Source organism: Scomber scombrus, chromosome 3 (genome assembly GCF_963691925.1).
Source record: "Scomber scombrus chromosome 3, fScoSco1.1, whole genome shotgun sequence".
NCBI classification, from domain to species: Eukaryota; Metazoa; Chordata; class Actinopteri; order Scombriformes; family Scombridae; genus Scomber; species Scomber scombrus.
In genome coordinates this window covers 19,134,392-19,157,626 of record NC_084972.1, presented here as the reverse complement: position 1 = coordinate 19,157,626, position 23,235 = coordinate 19,134,392, and the positions used below count along the sequence as shown (strand labels likewise).

The window sequence follows — 23,235 nt, the reverse complement described above, 5'->3', positions numbered from 1 at the left end:
TTCTGTGTTTCATCTTCCCACAGTTGCATCAAGTGGCCAACCTCTCCACGCTGGAGCCAGGCATTATGGGATCACGGGTGCAATGAGGGAGAGGAGGGCAGCTGGTGACCCTTACTGGTCCTATTCAGGTGAGTTCTTATTTGTGCGCTGACCAGAGCCCTCAGTAGGAGGAGATTTTCAAACACATTTCTTTGACTTGCTTACCTCTGCTCTGTCTGTCCTGTTATTTTCCTGTTTTAGTGACATTTTGCCAGTAACCCCTCATGCTGTACAGCCACACTGCTGCATTAATCATTTAGTATTCATATAATAATATACCTGCACTAGATGTTTTCATTGCACTTAATAACTGCAATTAGAGTAATGCACTGTAGAAAGAAAAACACTGATATACAGCAACGTGAGTCTATATTCAGATTATCTTAAAGCCAGTTATGATTAACCACGGTTGAGTCAACTCAATAGAATATTTCTTGTGTGTAAATTGTGTGGACTGGACTGTTAAAGGATCAATTCATGTGTATATAATCTAATAAAGACCTCACATTTAGCAGTGAAACCTTCTCTTCTTCAACAACAGGTAGTTTCAAATATGTAAATCAGACACACGGCACAAAAGAAGATAAGAATTTATGTAACACTTAGCTGTGCAGTCTTCGGGTGTTTTCAGCAGACTTACTTTCATTTGAACTTAAATATATCGTATTACACAAACAGTAGGTTTCAATGTGAAAAACCTAGCTAGATTGGGCTGTTTAATTCCTTCCCCCAATGTTGTTAATATGCATACTGTCAATGCCCAGCTAAGTGCTTCTAGGAATTTCTGCTGGTCTTTTCCTCTAATTTCTCAGCCACCTGTCTTAACAAATTGGAACGATGGACAGATACAGCAGCCCAAAAGTGAAAACTCAGATGTGAGCTCTAATGGATGATTAATTACAGGCACCTGCATGTTAATTTTCTCAGAGAAGTACGTGCTTGCATATGTGTATTTGGATGTGTTTTCCATTTGAGAGTGGCCAATTGATGCTTAAATTTTGTTGCAGTGAAGTCTTGCTGCAGCTGAGTTATAAGCTTTAGAAAGTTGTTTATTTAAGTCAAAGAAAAAAAAACAAATTTAGCAAAACATGGATATGAAAATATTTTAATATGGTGAGTCACAGTGGTAATATATTTGGCATTTCAACACAGCAATTCATGTTTTTAACTTTAAACATACATCTCTAACATCCTGCAGTGATACTAACAGTGTAGTATATATGCACTTATAAAACATCCTCTCCCTTGTCTGTATGAACATACATACATAGTTTTTTTTGCCAGGGAACCGTTCTGATAAGCACATATGTTCTTTAAGAGCAGTGCCTCATATTCAGCTATACACCTGAGACCCCAGTGCAAACACAGCCCTCCGCCGGCCATTGAGCAGCTCCGGTGGGAAATAAGGGTTATGTGCTTTGATCAAGGGCATCTCACTGGAAGGACCCAGAAACAGCCAGTAAAATGTATTTACAGGTTCCAAGGTCCTAAAACACCATCTAGCAAATAACTAACTTAGTCCATCCTCTCTCGGAGAGGATCACAATCTCTAAAAATGATTACACTGAGGGAATATTTTGCCTCGATGTTTGCTTGCGAGCTCAGAATCCCATGGTTTTTGACAAGAAAATGGTGCATATAATAGTAAAAAAAGAAAGGAAAAAAAGAACTGTGCTCACTTTTGGCTTATGTTTGTTTGGTATTCATGTCACTTCTGATACTGGTTTTCGTCTCCACCAGTTGTCTAGCAGAGGGAGTGAAAGCATCTCTGCTTTGACTATCCAAGCACTATCTACAAGGTGTGTGGAGCACATTAAGGAGAATCCTAATCACTTGATTTCTGGATGCCTCAAAGAACTGAAACCTTCAAAATAGTCTACTATAATCACATTATATTGATCTCCCTAAAATGTAACTTATCTGATTTTATCTTTTAAACAGCTTTGACTTGTGGGCTCTTTGATTAGAAGAGATTTGTGATTATAGCAACATCATATTCTTTTTGTTTAGACTTCTATCAGGAATATCAGTGAGGTGACTGACACCCACATTATTAGATTTTGTGTTTTGATCAAAGTAAAAATAGCGACACTAAGCCTGAGGATTTTTTAATATCCATCCAATCACTCAAAATGGGTTAGAACCCCATGTAGTGCAACGTTTAGCTGAGGTAGTAGATGACAGCCTAAACAACAGTGAAACTCATTAGACATGGCATGACAATAACTATGTGAAACCGTGCGTCTCCTCTCTAAAAGTTAATGTTTTATGTCGTAAAATTGTGTTAATCTTGTCTGAAGTTAGCAGCGGTGGAGGTGGCCTGCCTCCTGTCTGCCTCTGTGCAGGAAATCCTGTATTGTTGTAGCAGCATTGTATTCCTATCCATCTTTATCAGGCACTTTGTATTGCAGCTGCTGTCATGTGCAGATCATTGGTCTTTTTTCAAATCACCATATCCGTCGCATTGCTTGAAGAGACAAAAACTAATCCCTCAGGACTTGATCTTGTCTGAAGAGTCGCATCAAGTCCTGCCTCATTTGTAATGAAGGCATTAGACATTCAGGACCATATGTTTTCTACGCGACACAATGTTTTATCTCTATGTAAACAGTCTGAGTGGCAGACCTTTAATACCTATATTTTGTAACCATTTTGGAAGGGTGTTCTGCTTTGTTTAAACACACGTGCATTTGTGTGCATGCTTAGCAAGATGCAAGCTGCTAATTGGGGGATGATTGAATCTCTTAATGTTTTCGAAACATTTTGTACGGGGACGATGGATCAAAAATGGACAAACATCTGGTTAGGGTCGGGTTTTGCTAAGAAGCTGGTGACACGAGTTGGTTCTGAACATTCAATTCAGGCTCGTACAGAGCACTTATTCCTACCAGTCGAGGCAGCTGGCTGATTGTACTGAGAAAAAGGGAAGCATTGAGGGAACACAGCAATGTCCATTGCTTTGGAAAGGTAATTAGTGGCTAAGGCCGTGAATGGAGGACAGACAAGCGTGCCTTAGCAGCTAAATGGTTATTAAGGGCATTTGCTCTGTGCAAGTGAGTGTAAAGGAAATGCACACAGTTGGGTTAGCCTGAAGCTGGAAGGTGCTGTTGCAAGACCGACCTCAGCTCTGTGAGCTAGCTACATATAGAGGAGCAGAGGACCTGTTGTTTCTACAGACGTCTCTGAATGACAGCTGTTTGAAGAATGTAGAACAATATTAGTCTCATAAACTGGAGCAATAGCAAATGAAATAGATTTAGAAACAATGAAGAAGTCTTTTAAATTCTTACTTTTATTTTTAAGTAACTGTTTTGGTCAGAAGTTTGACTTGTATAAGCTTAAATGTAAACTGTATGTTGAAATAATGATGGGAAGTTTATATTTATTGCATTAAGATTTTATCCATACATTGCTAATTGATATACGACTTAATGTTTTTATTTTTTCACATTACATAATGATATTAATGCTATCAGTGTCAAATAACATTCCATATATTTCATGATAAGAGAATGTGCTCAGACCTTACATTTTACACGTTATCCCAACGCTTTGAAGAACGAGGCAGCCATTGCAATGAGAGCTCTTATCATTCCGAGACATGTCACCTTCCTGTGTGCTTTGGTTATGAACCTTCAATGTAAGTAGCCTCGAAACCCACACCCTGAAATTTGATTAAAAGTTATTTAAGGCGTGCTGCGTGTGTGTGCGTGGAGGCATTTTTCATAAGAGGGATGATATCATACTCGCCATGACTCCCACAGGAACAGGGCTATGCATCATTTTCCCCCTTTTTATATCTCTGCAGGTTTTCACATCTTCTCTGTTAGTTTCTTTGGCTTCCTTTTTTATCCGTAGTTTTATGTTTTGGCCAATATAGGCAGTAGTTTGCTTTTGACACTCTAATTGATTTATTGTTCTACTTTAATTGCAGCACAACAGTTGGGGTACATTAATTTGCATTTGCTGTAGCATTACCCTTGATCCCCTCTGACAGTGTGTAGAATGATTAAAAAAAAGAAGAAACAAAAGCAAAGAAATAATCATCGGCAAGAGGTAATATAGAATATTCATTTTCACTATAATGAGATTTTGTCAGGTCCCTGAATCAACTTGCATGTCATTCCAGACTGATATGAAGCAAATATGCCTAGTGATATATTTGTTCTTTCTGTGCTCATGAATAGTAAGCATTTATGATTTTGGCAAAAAAAAAAAAATGTTATAAAGAGCATAATGACACAATTATGTAGCCCAGTTGTTCAGATGATATGGTAGCCTAACTTCCACAAATGATTAAAATAGCAATTAATTAAAGCACCTCATCATTTTTATAAATTACTCAGAGCACAGCCCTTCATATACATAAAGCTCCTGCTGTCTGTTTGTAGAGCAGCAGTCATGGATGTTTGGATTGAAGCCACTTTGACGAGCTGTTGCAGCCACTGCGAGAGCCTGTTATTGTGTGATACTTGTGGATTATATTTCCCCTCAGCCTGACTGTTTTATTCCACTTCACTGAGGTTGCCCGTGATCATTAGCAATCTTTCCACTCATGTCTCACATAATGAAGTGAATGAAGTGTCATTTTCAATCAATTGCTATGTTGATCCAACTTAATTAGTACTTTAGAGGATACAAAACAATATTGGGTAACTCACTGTTCTTGATTGCCGGTGCTGTTCGTTTCGCCTTTGAATTAACCCTCCTTTCTACTGTTGCACACACTTCCTTTAGCTTCTTAATGTATGTTTTCACTGCTTTAACTCTTTTCTCTTCATTTTTTGGTTAAAATCTGGAGCTGAAAATGCCTTTTTATCATAAGGTATTCTCAGCTTTTATGATTAACTTGTCAAGCAGAAATAATTTTGCAGTTGTACAATTAATGTTATTAACATGAATCTTTATTGTTATGACCTCATGATTTCAGATCAGAGTTTCTGAGTTAATATCAAAATGTGGCTGTGCCTCTCAGATTGGTTAGCCGGGTTTGACATGTTAAACCCTATGATTCATATAACCTTAAATTGGCTTGGTGCTTTTGAAGGCAGTACACTTTGTCTCTTGTGGCCCCCCTACAAAGGCTGGAGGGAAAAGAGCAATGCCATGTTGTCATGGTGCCCGACAGAAGGAGCTCTGCCTCCTGGAGGTAATGAATCGAGAGGAGGATTGCTCTCGGTAGACATCCATGTATGAGAAGCACTTGACTTTAAAGCAAAGCTCCCTGACTATATGGCCGTACAGGGGGTATGTATGAAGTGTAAACTATGATGCATTCTATACCGGGATCCAGAGAAATACTCCTCATGGATGAAGATAGCCAGCCTAAAGTATGTTTTCCTTTTGAGTTTGTGTTAAAGCGAAATGTTTTATAAGAGCAGCAGAGTTATCGCCATGCTTCTGCTAATTTGTTTATTTCTTGGGTTTCCACTTAGCAGTCATCAGCTCAACAGCTCTTCTTAGCAACAGTCATTTAATGTAAAATGTTTATCAGTTTTGATTAAATCTATTTTTTATTGTAAATAATGTGATAATAATGTTTTGCTCTTGATCATTCTGAGACAACCACATAATGGATATTAAAGCTATCATGGGATTACATCAAGAATCCGGTTGTCTAAATTGATACAACAAAGCAAATGCTTAATCTGATTTCTGCCAGAATAGTCGTGTTGAGTCGATTTTTATTTGTTCAGCCCAATATCACAAATCACAAATTTGCCTCAGGGGGGCTTTACAATCTGTACAGCAGTATAATATCCTCCATTCTTAGACCTTCAAATAATAAGGGAACCCCCCCTGAAAAAACCTCTAACAGGGGAAAGAAAATCTGTTCCAAGATGGACAAACATGCAATAAATATTTTGTATACAGAATAGACTAAGATAGCAAAATGACAGCATGGAAACCAGAATGGCAAAATTACAGATACATTGATAAGATATATGAATACCATGATAGGGAGAGCATCAAGGAACTTCCAGGTGCCGTCAAACAGATAAGACCTGATCCACAAAATAATGTCTGAATGATTTAGAATGGCATGCTGAAAGTAACAGTTCAGTTTTACTCATCATTACCTCGCTTTAACATTAACATCAACTACACAATTTGTCATGTGATTTTTCCAAATGAAGCAACTGACATTGATATCAATCTAGAGCCTCTAATGTGATATTTTTTATATGTCGTCCCAAATAAAAACAGGTCCTTTTGAACAGAGTAATGATGTTAGTTGAGGGAGGGCACTGTAGTCACATGTTTTTATCTGCCGTCTGATCGCTATGCACACCGACCACAATCCATTCTAAAATTGCAACCTATTCAAATGACCAACCTTGCATTGATTCTTGCTTCACTAACGGCTGCAGTCAATCTGCTGGTTGGCAAAGCTTTGCCTCTATCTCCCTAGCCTCCACCTGCTAGACTCTGTCTATTTAAGCCTTTAAGTAATAAGTTTCCCTCTTCTGTTCTATCTATACCCATGGGGGGATTATGTTTGTTTCATTTTATTTACTTAGATTTAGCGTATCCCCGTAAGGGACTTTAGATGTTGTTGTTGCCTAATGTGTCATTCTCAACCATATCAACAGCAAATTCCTAACAAACAAATATATTTTTCTTATGGCTTCAAGATATTGTCTGTATCCTGTTTTGAAGGCACAGTTTGGAAGCCTGTTAGGTTTAATGCCATTGCTGCTACATTTAGCTAGTCCTCAACTATCCCATAAGGGCCACATAGAAACAAGACAGCTGTCTCTGTTTACACTATATTGGGTGTTTGCATACATGGACGTGTTCACACATGTTTGTTGGTGTGGGCACATGGGCAGATTGTGGCAGGTGGACTCTCGAGGCTTCCAAAATGCAGAAAGTATAAATTGTGAATTCAGATTTTCTCCTACAAGGAACTTAAAGAAACTCTTCTCCACGACTAAACAGCAGCACACACGGGCCGGTTATGACGAGCGTCAGAACACCTGCAACCATTGTTCTCAATGTAATCCCACACACTGGCAGCGTCTTAACAAATGCCATTGTGAGTTGGCATGTGCCAGCTGTTCTATTTTGCAGTACTGACATGTATTTACTCTCCAAGAAAGCAAAGAAAGCAGCACATATTGGCTCCCTCCAGTCCCCTGATCAATATCCAAGCTAGTGTACCTTGATTACTCTATGCATGGAGCATATGTGCTATATGCATCAAATGAGACCCTGGCATATGCTGCATTTTTAGTGTTCTTTCACCTTTTTTCTTTAGTTTGACTACAGGAACTGTGTTTATTTACAACCGTGTGAAAACCTGAAGACCTTTTGAACTTTGTTGTGCTCATCCTGTAACATTCCCTACTCCTTCCCATAGCCACGGTGCTTTCTGGACTTGATTGATTTCCTCCTCCAGAGAGAGTGGAGGAGATTCATCTGTCTTACACCATGCATTTATAGTCACAGCCATTCCCTGCGATGATGGAAGCTTAATACAACATCATCTATATTCCTCCAGACTTGCTGATGTGTCGTATCAACCTGTAGTTGTACCTGCACTCATTTTCTGAGAAAATGAGAGGTGCAGGAACACTAATTATTAAAAATGAATTTTGCTGGGGCCCAAGCTGACTCATTATTCATCTTGGTTATTGCTAGCAGTTTGGATCAGCCTTCGTCTGCCCGAATTGGTCCATTTGTCTCTGTCAGGGGTGGGCCCTTGACAGATGTGCCAATATGGCTGCCGAAGTTCAGTGCTTGGGGAAAGGCATCTTAATTCTCCGTGATGTATCACGCTGGCAGCAACCAATTTAGCAGAATTGAGCTCCAAATCATCTTACTTCCCACTGCCTCTGACAATCTGTTTCCTTTCTCTAGATGAGGTAAATATATTAAGGATGGAAATAAATTAGGGAATCCCAAGCCCTGAGCTAAAACTGTATCAGTGAGTTTTTGTTGGAGTTGATTGTTAGTATTGTCAAACTGGCATGTCCAGAGAACAGTGTTTTGGGTCAGGGCCAAGTGCACAGTAACTATGATAAATTCAGCCAAATTTTCTGGTTTCCCTGTTTAGCCCAGACTGATGTGTTGGGCAGACAGGTTTGTTGTGTACCCCTAATTAATTTCATTTCGGGTGTCAGGTGTCACGTTGCTGTGCCTTGTGGCAGGATATTAGGCCTAGTTGGTGGCTCAGTTCCAAACTAATGGATGTGGACATGCTCGGCCTGCTGGGATTGCAATATTGAGGAAGTGCGAGATTGCCAGCCCACAGGTTTTCCCCTCTAATGTGGTTATGGTGATGAGCTGGAATGAGTTAGCTAGCAGCTCAGCAAATTTTTAAACTCATAATCATGATGACTTTGTAATGAGTACATATCCCCTCAGAGGTGAGGAGTTAACTGTAGGGGGCGAGGCCTTAATAGTGGCACAATGGCAGAGTGCTGTAAGATGTGCAATGCTTTGCTTGATTCATAAAACAATTTTTGACTGATGGTTATATGTTCAAATCCTGCAAGTTATTTAAGCATAAGCAACTGAATTGTTACTGTACAGAAGCAATTGATGGTATTAAGTATTGCATCACTCCTAGATCACTGACATTCCTTGGCTTGTTAGATCGTTTACTCTGCACTACTATCTCTAGTTCACTGAATTACACTGCTAACTATTGATTCCTGTCTGGATTCTGAATTATAAGGACCCTTGCTGTGTAAACATGTAGTCATTGTTGTCCCTGCTTAGCTTGCAGAACAACTGCGACATAGAAGAGTAATGGCTACTAAGAGGGTGAGCTAAGCTTAGAGGGAGCAATAGCTCAGAGTGGTTCAGGTCTCTGTTCTGTGTTACTTTGTGGGCTGGCTTGCATGGTTTGATTTAAAAATAAAGACTGTCTAATCAAAATACATTTCTATATTTTGGTAAATACAGGGTCAAGAATTTGGATTACCAAATTATTATTGTATAGCTTAAAGTGAATATAGTCCATGTATTTCCACTATAAATAACAACATGCATCATTATCTCTTTGCAAGCTCAATTTAGGATGAACCAGCTTCATAGTCTTATAATTAAAACATAAGTAGAAGGAAGATCACTCTGGCCTGTCATCCTTTGTCTTGTAGAGTCTCATGACTCATTTAAGTGGGAGCTCATATACCTGCAAGGGGTAATAAATAATGCAGATATATCCTGAAATTATTGGGGTAGAAGCTGTTCTTTGCAATCTAAAATGTGTGATAGTCTAAACCTTTTGTGCTATATGCAAACATCCTCACTGATTTTCAGTGAAAATGTTCAGTTTTTTCAAAGCTGAAAGCTGAAAATGAAACGGAGGTCTAGAGTACTACAGCAGAGTGGATTTGTAACAGGGACAGGGTATTGACTTGCACTAAAATATTCCTAATTTTTTTTTTTATATTTTGAGTGTGCCCTGTCCAGTTTTCTGACATATAAATACAGCCAATACTTTCTTGTCCCCAACAACAACAATTGCAGCCACGAGCAGCAGTGGGAATTTGTATTTTTTGAAGCCAGAGGTCAAAGGAATACTTTTATCTGTGCACACACCTGCGCTATTTCAGCCATTAGCAGCTTTGGGAACATCAGCAACGTCATTTCATTTAGTTGTCACTTACAATAAGCTGGATTTCTTAGTGAATGTGTCCATTTGAGGAAAGAGTAGTAAAAGTATGACAAAAAGTCAGGGGAAGGTAATTTGGGTTTGTTCAACAATTTAACATACCAGCATTCACTCTATTCTGGAATCAATTTTCTGTTCCTTTATGTGAGCTCCCTCCTCTCTTCTATTCTTTAATTTTCCTCCTCATCTATCTTTCCTAATGCTGGCCGCATCTCGATTCTGATCAGGGGTTTTCATGTGGATGCTATAAGGGCAGTGGGGAGGGTGAGACACAGACTGGGTTAGGGCTGGATTTAAAATGGCTGCTTGCTGTGCTCAGCTTCTACACTCATTTAGGGAAGTGGTGTTGTGCTATCCTGTGATTTGTGGCCTAATTTGCGGTTTTGGGGTACCCAGGGCTAAAAAACCTGCTCTGTTTCTCTCTCAGCTGCCCTCGGCTTTAATTTCTTCCACCCTCTTTCCTTGCTGTGTCTACTGACTGACAAATGTACCCATATATACACACAAGCCAATTTTCAAGCTGTAAAAATACAAGCAAAGGACTGTGACTGTGATACTGTGTGAATAAGCAGCAGATGTACAGGTTTAGCTGTGCCGATAAAATAGTTTTCACTGCTGGAGTGAATAAATACATGTCTATTTAGTTTAGGTCAAAGTGCACAACGGAAAGATGATTTGGCTGAAGGGGGAGATACACAGATTGCAATAACTTCAATCTACTGCAATCGATTCTGATTTTATTTTTTCTAAGAAGTACAATTGACAGCATACACCAACATTTTTGTAACTTTTCTTTAATGGAAAATTCAGTTGTATGCATTGTTTATAAAACACTAACACAGTATCTATTTGATGAAGTTCATCAGTCAACTCAAAGTAAAAAAAGGATCAAATATAAATGTCAGTTGAAAACCATCCCTTTTAAATCATGGTTTTGCTTTGCCTTCCTTACATATGCAAATGCTTCTTGTTGATTTGCATATGACCATATGCATGTGAAAATATTACACACTACAACTACTGCTGTTACGGCAACCACTTCTACTAGTACTTCCAGGAAAAATTATAGTAGCATTTCAGTATTGCATCACTGTTCTTTAATTGTTACTTTTGTCATAGTCTTGCCAGGTCTGACTGCACCCACTATCATTCTGCTATAGGGGGGAAAAAATGATGCAGCAACTGTGCCCTTGCAAAATAGCGAGGCCTCTCATTAATATGGCTAAATCCCTGCAAAAGAAAACGCCACATAAAACAGACGTATGTCGACTATGTTATGCGACTTTCACTGATTTAAAAGAAACAACCATAACTTGCCAATTTCAGTATGCAGGTTGCTAGCTCGGAGGTTGTTGTTGTTGGGTTTTGTTTCATGTAGGGACAGGGATTTTAATAGTAGAAGAGGTGGAGAAAGCCTCCTGAAATAGGCAGCCCCTGTCAGGCTTATGCCCGCAGTGAATCTCTGTCCTAGCTGTGTCCTGGGTGAATGTACAGTGGGTTTGTGCACATTTGTGGATTTCTGTGAATAATAAGAGAAATGGACTATCCATTGGGAGATAATTACAATGTCAGGACAGTTCATGGATCTCTGTATCAGTCCCAGACAGCTTGTGTACATGTGATTTGCAGAGCTGACCTCTGCTTCGTTATGAAAGATGAAAGCCAAATTGTGTGTTGCATACTGTTCCCCTAGACTTTCACAATCTTTGTCGGATAATGGAAACTACATCTAAGATTAGGCACAAGTTGTGCCTTCCACACATACTGTATATCTGTGATCACCATGTCACACTTTAGACATTTGGAAAAGTGATGACCTTCTAGGCAATTTAGAGAGGATTATTGAGACATTTCCACAATATACAATTGGCCCTATTCAACCAAACACTTAAAATAGCAGCTCTCGCAAAATAGCATGTACAAGCTAGCAAACTGAAATTCCAGATAACATGTCATCTGAAAGTTCACTGTGTGGGTGGAGATCTTTCACCCGTACCTGCTGACTCTGGCTAATGGTCTGCTTAGTGGTGACCTCACACTGTGGGGTCATCCTAACGCCATGACAGGCAGGCAAGTGAGAGGCTTCAGTGAGTCTCACAACACCTTTCCCCTGGGAGACAGCAGCCTGTCTTTCTCCTTATGCCTGTCCTCGTTTATCTCTCAGTGACCTACAGTCAGCTCATCCCGCTGCCATTGCGTGCCTCAGTCCTGGTGAACAGGACTCTCTAGCAGGCATCCACCGCTGCTCCTTCTGTCGTCTGTATCCGATGGCCAGCTGTGTAATGTGAGAATGATGACACAATTGGTTCTGTAATCTTTGGGATGTGTTTGGCATTTTAAGTCACATGGTAGCGTGGCACTAGGGTTGGCAATCTTGTGTGGTCAGTCTATCAGTCGCCACTTTGGGCCAGAGTGAAATAACTCAAAAACTTTTGGAAGTACTGTCTTGAAATCTTCATGGTTCATAGAGAATGAATCCTACAGACTTTGCTGATCCCTTCACCTTTCCTCTAACAACTCCATGAGGTCGACACTTTACTGTTTTTAGTGAAAGATGTGTACAATTATAGGATGGTTTGCCATGAAGTTAAGGACAGATATCCTTGGTTTCTAGACAATGCATTTACATACTTTGGTAATCCCATCTTTTCATGTCGTGCCTTCATGAGGTGCTTTTTTGAGTGAAATATCTCTATATAACTATTGGATGCATTGCCATGCAATTTGGTACACACATTCATGTTCCCCAGGGGATAAATTGTAATAACTTTGGTTAAGGATGCTGATTGGTCCGAACCACCGGTAGCATGATATTGTGATCTTGTGAATCCAGCTGCCTCGTGAGGTAAATGTACATATATTACATCAACAAATCGGAAAGGCGGAGATTTTCATCATTTGATGAAGAAACAGTGAATAAAGAATATAAATTAGCCAGTTGTAAAAGAGATGATATCATGACAATAATTGGAGCTTTTAGGTATACCACATCCAAATGTCTACTTAAAACTTACACAGAGACAAAGAGAACATCCCTAGGAGACCCTGTTGCCCCTTATACCGAATTGGATGAAAATGGCTCGAACTGACAGTCAGCGTTATGGTCATTAAAGCTCTGCACTCTCAGTCGTGGGTCGAAAAAGTGGTTGTAGTTTGCCTTTCCTGATAGTCAGGTGTTGAAGTCATGGCATAGTGGAAGTTCCTAGAGCCAAAGAAGAGATAATTAAACTAATGGATGAAGCTGCATGAATGTAATATGAGGGTATGTCATTTCAGAAAGAGGTGATGGCTTAGAGTGAGATAAGGTGTTCTCTGAAAAGAAGCATAACAATAGGAAATGATGGAAAGGGCGATGTGACAAATTGGAGATGGATTCAGTTACATCTCTTCCAGTGTGTGTGTGTGTGTGTTGGTGCCTGATCATGCTGGACTGTGATTGGTTCAGTTAAGAGAAACACATCATTTATATTCATGCCATTTGCTCTGTGGACATTACTTGTATTAACACATATTATGAAGAAGTTCTCACACATTACGGTGTCTAATCTACCCTAGTCTCAGTGCTTCATCTCCATTTTAAGGGTCCTCTGATTTGAATAACTGCTGAAATACCTACTAATTATTCCTTTAATCTAATTTTTACTGTGATTTAAATATTATCTGTGTTTCTGATATTAAAATGTCTATCACACGACCAGCTGCAGGGCATTTTGAGCTCTGAGGTTAGCGTCTGCGTTTCCGACAGTTAGCTGATATGAAACAGTTGCCCTTGGACAAAGGGGAGTAATGTAGCATCACTAATCAGTGTTTTCACTTTGCGGCTGTACAGAGGAGATCTGTGTTCTGCTCTGTGGAGTACTCACCTTTCTGTCCTGTTTACAATTAGCAAGAGGTTTCCTTATATTGATGCTGTGTTGGATCGCTGTCAATGTGAACCGATACACAGGGAGGACAAAACCCAGTGAGAAAACATTTTCTCTTTATACTGTGTTGGAAAAAAACAACTTTTTAATGTGTGGGAAGGCAACTACAAAGTCGAGGAAAAAGCTTTTATTTACTTCCTTTATTAACTTTAGTTATGCGTAATGCTCTCTGCTCAAGCTTAGTCATTAGCCAGAGAAACATTTGTAATCCTAAAATAAACAAAGTGAATTAAAGGGAAGTGTGTTATAAGACATCCTTTACATCAAATACAGTACTTATGAGTTTTACTCAACGCTGCTTAATCTGAACAAATACAAGTGAAGAAAAAAGTGATGTTTGCCTGAGAAGCTGTGTTACTGAAAAATCATTAAAGAAATTATGACCACCTTTAGGAATATTCATGTTTTATTGGGCACATAGATTGTCATGAATGATTCCTATGGTAGCCTTTCTTTAAACAGAATTTAATTGCTTTTGGAATGAAGCAGTTTATTCCTATTGAGGTGTTTATGAGAAACGTTTAATTTTGATCTGACTACTGTTATATAATTGGTGGAACAAAAGATAGAAAAAATGTTAAAATAACTGCTGACAGTGAGCCATCGATGAAGAACACAATTTTGTGATTGAATAAAAATGTTTTTATTTTAAAGTTCACAGTGGCCTAAATATAGACATCTAATGCTTAAGCAAAGAGAGTCTGAATCTACTGCATACCAGTGATAGTATAGCATCACAACAATGCCATCATGCACACTTCTCATGAATTGTATTTCAATTAAATTGCTTAACTATATGTTTAAGAATAATGCCCCCTTTCAGTGTAGTTATCTACAAGGCATGAAATATTTATGCAGCTTATTTTTGGCCTAAATCCAATTACTGGTCAGTTTTTCACTGCTACAGTTTGATAATTTGATTACATAATTTAATCTTTGTTTTAACTGTAGGCTTTTGGAGATGTTGAGCCTTTTTTGTTTGGAGCTCATCTTTAGGCATGGTGAATGCACAAAAATAATGAACTTTATCTGCTTACACCACAATTTCCATAGCAAACTTTCCAATTGTCTGCCATTCTCAATTCAAACACTGATCAGATTTAATCCATGACTATGGGCGCTGACGCACCAAGCCGGCTTCAAAGAACTAGTGCCAACAAAGGCCTAATTGATCGAATGCTTTGCTTCTCCTCACGTCTTGTATTTAAAGAGTTGCATTTAAACACGCAAAAACACTAAACCCATTTTCTTGATGAAAACAAAATTGAAACAGTTGACACCGACTGATTTCACAGAATCATCAAACAGAGATAGTCTTTTGAAAATTTAAATTAAATTAACAACAGCAAATTATTTCAATCATAAATTAAAAATTGCCAATGGTTACAATTGCTCTGTGTCGTTACTCAACCAAAGGCCAAACAAAATACAAAGGATTGAACATTATAAAGCAGCACTACTTTCAAGCTTTCCTGGAGGACATAAACAACAAAAAGGGCTGTAGCTCACAAAGGCTCATCCAGAAAAATAAAACGGGCCTCTCCTATCTGCTGAAAACAGATGCAGATCTTAGTGGTTTATTTTAAGAAAATGAAATGAGAAAATGAGAAATTAGTGAGGTGAGTGAGCAATCTTTTCACTGTATGTCTGTGTTGATCAATCATTTTGCAAAGGATAATAATGATATTCGCTTTGTCAATACTTGGTTAATATACCAAACCACTACCCACTGCTATAAAACAATAATCTGAAAACTGCAGTTGTCTTGAAGTATTATATTCTGCTGTATTATTTCCAATGCCAGTGCTTCAGGCTGCTGCAGTAGCTGTAGTATCAGAACCAAACTCTAGCTAATAAGACCCTTTTTTATTCAAGAGAACACATAAAATCAGTAGCTAGAAAATGAAGTTTTTGCCAAAGTTATACAGTAGCTTCAAAAAAATGTTTTGCATTTTAAATAAGAAGTATAAAGGCAGAATTTCTCAGTTGGAAAAACTCTTCCCTGAGTATTACTACTGGTTCTTCAACTTTATGTAAAACCGGTTGTGCTAAATATGCATCCCTAGCTTTTAGTCAGTGTTACATTTTTTCATTGTTACAGTGACGGTCACTGTGGAGCAGATATTTCACATAGCAGCTGTGGTCGCTTTACTAGCCGTATGAGTTTAAACGTGTAGTGAATAAAACAAACTGTTTACACATGGCTGCTAACTCTCACACACACAGTGTGAGATATGCCGTGTACTCTAATCACTCAGGTCACACCTGTTTCTCCTGCTTTGAAAAGTTGATATCAGAGTTAAGCTAATTATTTTGTGGACATACGTTAGGACAGATACTACAGTCTACAGCTGTTAGATCTGCCAGAGCTGACCACCTGCTGCTGATTCTCCAATCACCTGCATTGCATGTCGCAGAACAGCAGCTGTGCTTTGAGGCAGAACAGACAGAAGGGGGGACACATAGAGTGATGGCACACAAACTGCACCTGTCCAAGTTAGCTGTGTAAAACCCTTTGTATTCAAGAATAAAGGTCTGCAACTCTTAACTATTCTAACAGGGCCAAAGGTGTGTTGGGCCCATTTTTTTAATGAACTCTGATGGTTCGGCTTTGGATATGAAATACATGTATTAAAATTGTAAGAAGTTAAGCTGACAGGATTATTCAGTCATTTTAAGTTGCACTGTAACTATTGGTATAATGCAAGTCAAATGAGAATAAAAGTTAAAACAGTTGTAGATTTCTGACAAATTCAATGTGTGCTGGTCATCCAGAGAGTTCTTCAGATACTCTGAAACGTTTGTAGGCGTGTTGGCTCATTGCCATATTGAAGGGGAAGCTGTTAAAGTTTTTGAATTGTAGGGGAAGCTCTTCCTCATGGGACAGAATGTATTTCGGTCCCTCTTTTTCTTCACACAAGGTCCTGGAGATTATTTTTACAGACTAGGGGATGTTGTACTTATGCAGCGGCCAACACCCAAGAACAGGAAGCCACAGTTTCTATGAAAGTCCACGAGATGGAAGCAGATAGCGCCAAGGGAAAACAATATTTTGGCTAGAGCTCATTCTCGTGGCCAATTAGACCCCAATGCCTGTATGATTTACCACTTCCTCTACCTGCTTTTATGTGTTTGGGGCTGCTGTGTGGAACACAATGACCCCTGATTAAAGATTGAGCTCAGGCTCTGAGACGGCTGTGGCGCCATTCTTATCAGATGCCTACTACCCAGAACTCAGCAAGACCACCTGAAATCAATGGTCGTATGCTCTGCCATACTCAGAGACAGTAAAAATAACTTAACTTAATAACTAGTCAGTATTTCAACTTCTGGCTGTTCCTTGTGTCTAAATGTGTTTAAAATACAAGAGTTACATTGCTGATTTGTAAAAGATTGTAAACATATTTTACAGTTGACTTGGAAATGTATGGTACTTAAAAGAATTTGAAGTCAATAGCTATATATTAATGGCCCTTTGTCTTTTAAAGCATGTACTGAGACACATTGTATACAGGGTGAGACGAATGGATTGTTTGTCTTTTCCTCCACCCTCTCCTGTAGACATGGCCTGGAAGTGAAGCCCGGATCTGGAACGGCCGGGTGGAGTGAGGGGTATGAGGTCACTCTGTTAATTGCATAATGAAACAAGTCTGGGTTAAGCTAAACGCCTCAAAGAGACGGTTATGTAACGTAACATCGGAACTGGCTTAAATTTGAATAAAATGTAAGATGCAGTCAGACTTTATTAGGACAATGATGTGTTTTTCATTCTCAGCATTCACACTTTCGCATACTTTCAGTGACAGAAACCATGCAAATATCAAAACTGTTCAGCTCTTTAAGGGCATTTATGCTTTCACTTTCTGCTTTCTTCATTCTTACATTTTCCAGTGATTTTTACATAGTTTTTTTTTAAAATATTAAAATGTATAATGGAAAGTCTACAGGAAGAATGTTTGAAAGTGCTAAAGTATTTATACTTATCAGGTGTCCCATGTGGAAATGCTTAAAATATTAAAACATGGGACCAATAGTGCCACTGTGTGGTCAGTTACTACGTGTTTTACGTTTTGGCTAATAACTCCTGTATGTTAAGGCCTATCAAAACAATATTTTTGTTATTTATTAAAACAGACCACGCCCATTTACACACATTTTCTGTCATTTTGGATTTTCTGCTTAATACATTTTTTGCTTTTTTGTATATATATATATATATATATGCATATATTTAATCTCATCTTGACCAAACCTGGTACATACGCAGTTTGTTTTTGGATATCAGTTTCTGTTTGTAATTGGTCATAAAATTCTGAAGGCGTTGCCTTATGCTGTTAATGGGCCATAACTGTTCAATGCAAAATTTTATTGCAACCAAATGTGGGAATGTTGTACATACAGCCACAATGCACAAGTGTGCAACATTTGATACAATTCTACCCACAGGGGGCACTACTGTTATATCATAACATGATTTTTCTACCATCCTATTGTCATTAATAAAATGCCACCATACTTCTTATTAACTGCCACATCTGTCAAATGTAATATTCCATGCCATGTTAACCAAATTCAGCAATGTTGTACAGAAGGGGATGCTGAACAAGTCTGTCGCACTTAGTTGGAAATTTAGCAGTTGCTATCAGGTTTAAGTGTTGAATTTTCAGTTTTAATGCTGTCTGGGAATATCCATATTGGGTGAGCAGCGAGGCCCTTTTTAGTAGTCTCCCAGTTTCAAGACAGTCAGCAGGACAATGATTTTAATGAGTTTTTAGGGGGAAACAGTAGACTGCTCTTGACTGGCCAAGTCATTTGACCTCATTCCAAATGAGCATGTATTTCACTTACTGATGACCAGACTGAAGCCAAAAAGCCTGAAAGAAGCAAGGAATGACATCACCAGGGAGGACACCAAGTGTCTGGTTATAGACTTGGCAGCCATTGATCACAAATGATTTGCTACTAACTATGAAATATGATGCCTTAATTTGAGTTTACATAAACCTGTTGAATCACTTTGTTGCCTAAAATTCAGGTGGTTGAGTACAAAAGGGCTACAATTGTACATTTAAAAAAAAATGTAAAATTATCTAAATCCAGTTTCTTATATATGAATTTTTTCTTTGTTTTTAAAAAAAAAAATCTTCTATGACAGTATTGAGTAAGGTAAATGTCTTTGGGTTGTGGACTGTTGGTTGGAGCAAAATAAGACAACCACAGGCTTTCAGAAATGATGATTGACATATTCCTCAATTTTATAGACCAAATGACTAATCGATTAATCGAGAAAATAATCAACAGGTTAAACGATAAGGGAAATAATTGTTGGCTGCAGCAGCGCAGTACAGAGTGTGTTTACTTAATGAATGTTTTACTACCCGCTTTGAAAGAAAAATCCCATTTGAGCTTATTCTCAGTTGCTGAAATTATGCCAATGCTAGTAAAGATGATGAATTATGGATGATGAATTATGAAAGATTATGAAAGTGTTGCTCAGTGCTGTTCTTTTCAAATCATTTTCCCATTTATTTTAAGTTTCTACAATATTTAAGGCTTTTTACAAGGCACGCCTCCATTTTGTTGTCTCTTCTGACAAACTCCTGTAATTTCCCTGATCCTCAAAGATATTAAGAAAAATCAACATTAACTTCTGTTTGCCTAACAGACAGACAGATTGCCAGATTAGATTGTTTAATTTGAGTCACACCCCACACACATCTCTCCTATCTCTCCCAAAAGCTGCTTCTAGGTAAAACAGAAATTCCGTTGTCTGGAGGTGGTTGTGTGCTTGCGGTGCCTGTCAGTTTGTCTAAAGCTGGGCTTAGACTGCAGGAGTTTTGGGACAGTTCATCCCTGATTCACCCATCTTGACAATTGGAGAAATCTGGTCTGGGACCTTGGCCGGTACTGATGTTCAAGATAGATTATATAATAATGTAAAGGGTTTACAGATCCAATCTCAAACCTTCAGAACTGCTTGCAGACTCATTGGGGCCACCCTGAATGTCAAAAATATTTGAGATTTAGGATTTTAAATCTGGATTACATCAGTACTGCCCAAGTGGTACCACAATAGCCAATCAGAGAGACGAGTCTACAAGTACACGGAAGTGAATGAGAGGATTTGAAATGGTGACCATGAAGAAACAACAAGCTGTTGTACGGATGTGTTGGGCAGCTGAGATGGAGGAAACACTTGTCAATATATGGCAATCAAATCCTGTGGTGTGCAATGCACCATTATTTTATCTTGTAGTAATGTGCACGTTTGAGATTAGAGAGAAGAACATCAAGTTTTTCCTCGTGTGTGTGATGCAATCCCATTTCAAAATCAGTTAGGATTTTAAAATTCCTTTAATCTGAGCCCAGTTGAACATATCAGAGCGAGATAATAGTTTCTCTACAAGAAAGCAGAATACAAAGTACCTATCCATCTGTGTTGTCTAACTAAATAAACAGACAATGATTTACTGGTTGTTCTTGTGTTCTCTTCTCTCATCAAGTTGCTGTCTCTCCACTAACAGACTGGATAGACCTGTGAACAGTTTTCACTGAGCCAGATCCCATCATAACTCCAATGTTATGGCCTCATCACATTCCAGGTTATGATTATTAACTTATCTGTAGATAAGCCATTTAACCTCCACTCCTCTCTTTAGAACACTTAGCTTCAGTCCTACTAATTGGTCATTAGATTGGCATGAACTGCTTGAGAGAAACTGCTAGAAGAAGAAAAGATTTTTCTTGATACCGGTTTGCTTTATCACCTCTCTTAAGATGACCACTCTGTCAGATCCTTTTTAGTTGAGTCACGGGAGCTTGTACCAATTTCAGAAAAGCTCAAAGGTTTTTTGTGGAGAGGAAAGCTTTTGAGAAAAGTCTAGTAAAATCCAAAGCCCTCATTGTCTAATGTAGTGGCAGAAAGCTTGTTTGCACTTGAAGATTGTCATTATTATACAAGAAATTAATTTGGCTTACATCCTCCATGGAAGGCAATCAGGCAGGCAGCAGCACAAAAAAGCTTGTGAGTGTGCTAGAGGCGTTGTGGTGGCTTGGGCAATAGTGGTAGAGATGATAGATGAATGCAGATCTTCCACACTAATAAAGCAGATGAATATCTAAGTGAAGTACCACTTTGGACCACCCCAGGAAGCAGTCTGATTCCCGGAAATCTGGCTCATAATTTAAACTGAAAGGAAAGAATCAGTTAACAAAACGTGTGTCTTATCGTATCAGTCATCAACTAACTCTAAAGTAACCATCTCCCTGTTATATAAAAACCAATTTGAACTTATGTAACACGGGTCAGTTAAGTAACCCCCAGCATCAGCAAAAAGGGAGTGCAACTTAAAAATGACTTGTGCTGAGTTTGGTTTTGATGGTTGAGATAGGAGAGGGTGATTGATGATGCATTGTGTCTGATGATTTACTGGATTATGTCTGCTTTTTATGTTACTTTGGATTTGCCATAACCCTTGGGGTGAAAGTAGTTATCTTTTCTGAACCCCCTGGCAGCCATCTCTCAGAACAGCTAGACCTTTAATCACTTGACACAGCTGGTGTCTGCAGTAACTCCAAGGAAGCAGATACTATAGTTATTCTGAATAGAATGATGGAAAGTTAAACCTATGGGACTGTCTTATTAATCAGATATTATAGCGTTGCCACAGGACTACAAAGGAAAGAGCTGTAGTCATACATTAAAGGGTAGAATTTGTAAAGAAATTGCCTGTTAAGAAATTAATGTTGCCAGTAATGCTGCTAATTATTATTTTGTATTAAAATATTCTCAAATCTTTTTATTATCAGTAAAACTGTGAACATGACCATTATCAGCAAAAAACAAACAAACAAACAAAACCCATCAATTTGGTATATTTATTTTAGTAAATAACTAATATGCAAATCCTGCTTGATCAATAATGTGTGAAGGCAGATGTGTTGGCCCAGATGTGCACCAGCTACTATATGCTATAACATCCTGTTTTATCCTTTTTTAAGGCTTTTTCAATAGATGAAAAATAACATTGTCCTTTGTGATATATTTTAATGTTGCTCATTAGTTTGTTGAATTATTGTAAGTTCTTCATTTCTAATAATGAGTTTAATGTTTCCTCTGACATTCAGTTCAATATGCACATGGGAACAATTAGCATTTATTTTTGTATTTTTATTTTTTATTTTATATTTTACTTTGTGGAGCCTTGGTAGGTCTGAATAGAAAGCAATGAATTGATAATGATGAAGCTTTTGCATTGAACCCGTTTCAGCCATAGGCCGACTGATCTGGTTCCAACTTATAAAACCAGGCCTACGTCATCTGTGCTGTCAAAGATTTTCTGAATTTAAGATGAACAATGATCATATCATTATTTTTGTTTATTTTAATTTGCCCAAATACTGTCTTACTATTTTTTACTTCCATACAGTTTGGGGTATGCACACTGGGTCAGGCAGCTCCTGTAAAACCTTTTGAAACTTTGTCATTGGATACAGCAGTTATGAATTTTTGATACTTTAAAAATATCATTTCTGAGATCGCAGTTACAGATCAATATTTTCTCCCAAAAATTGTTGATAATTGTTTTATTCAAAATGATGACCTAGTCCTACTCCATACTAGTGATATGATTTCCTGCCAAGGCCACACTTTATCATATAAGCTTCATATTCAAAGATAATGTGCTTATGTAGGTGTTATCTTTTGAAAATTACATGAATCGTTTTAATCTACCAATCAGCTCTACTATATGGCTGTCCTAGTTTTCAGGGCCATTATTCAGTTACTACAACAATGTGTACATTCATTTTGGTGTGCTACTTCTTTGTTCACCACAGAACTGACAAAGTCAAAGAAATGCACCTTTTTAATTGAGTGAAGTGAAACTAAAAACTCACTCATGGATCACCCTATTTTGCAATAGTTTTGTCATTTTAGAATTCCTGGGATAAAATTATTCACTGTTCTTCATCGCATGATCCCTCACTTGTCTGTCTTTGAAACTGACTGACGACCACTGAGGGCATTATGGTTTTTACCTTCATGGTTCACTGATAATTGAGTCGTCTTATGCAGACTGGCCAGTGAGAGAATCTGATAAGAAACTCTTGAAAGTCTTGAAAGGACAGTTCCCTCTGAATACGAAATCACACACAAAGAAAATATAAGGCTGATTGTTGCAATTGATGATTCACCTTCATAAACATCCTTTTATATGCCAGAAAGTTTTAGCTGTTTTTCTCAGTAAGACTTCTGTGTGCGTGTTAAAACTTCAAATGTATTTCACTTGTTAAACAGTACAGTAATGACTCTAAAAAGGCTGTGTCTTTGTTTGAACTGTTAAGTCACATATCTCACTGTGGTATAACATTTGTGGTTTTGGCATCATGACCTCATTTAGTCTTGGAAAGAGTCAGCCACCAAAATCGGCTGCCCTGATTTTGCCAGGAGGAGTTTCCTCATTTTGATCGTAGCTAAATAAACTCTGAGACGGTATCAAATATATTCAGACATATTTGTATTTTAAGTACAATGACAATAAAGGCATCTTATCTTATTTACAAACTGAAATTCATTATAGAATATATTTTTCTCTGTTTTTATTATTTTCAAGAGGCTTCTTCTTGCTGTACAACTTAAATGAAACC

General features: G+C 38.2%; 1 protein-coding gene across 1 annotated transcript in view; it reads left to right on the top strand.

The window, feature by feature from the left end:
* ca16b (carbonic anhydrase XVI b) overlaps positions 1 to 23,235 on the top strand; it is a 113,368-nt gene that overhangs the window by 29,040 nt on the left and 61,093 nt on the right. Inside the window, exon 2 of the mRNA XM_062415420.1 lies at positions 24 to 128. Coding sequence (XP_062271404.1) covers positions 24 to 128 — 105 coding nt within the window. The remainder of the gene's footprint in view (positions 1 to 23; positions 129 to 23,235) is intronic.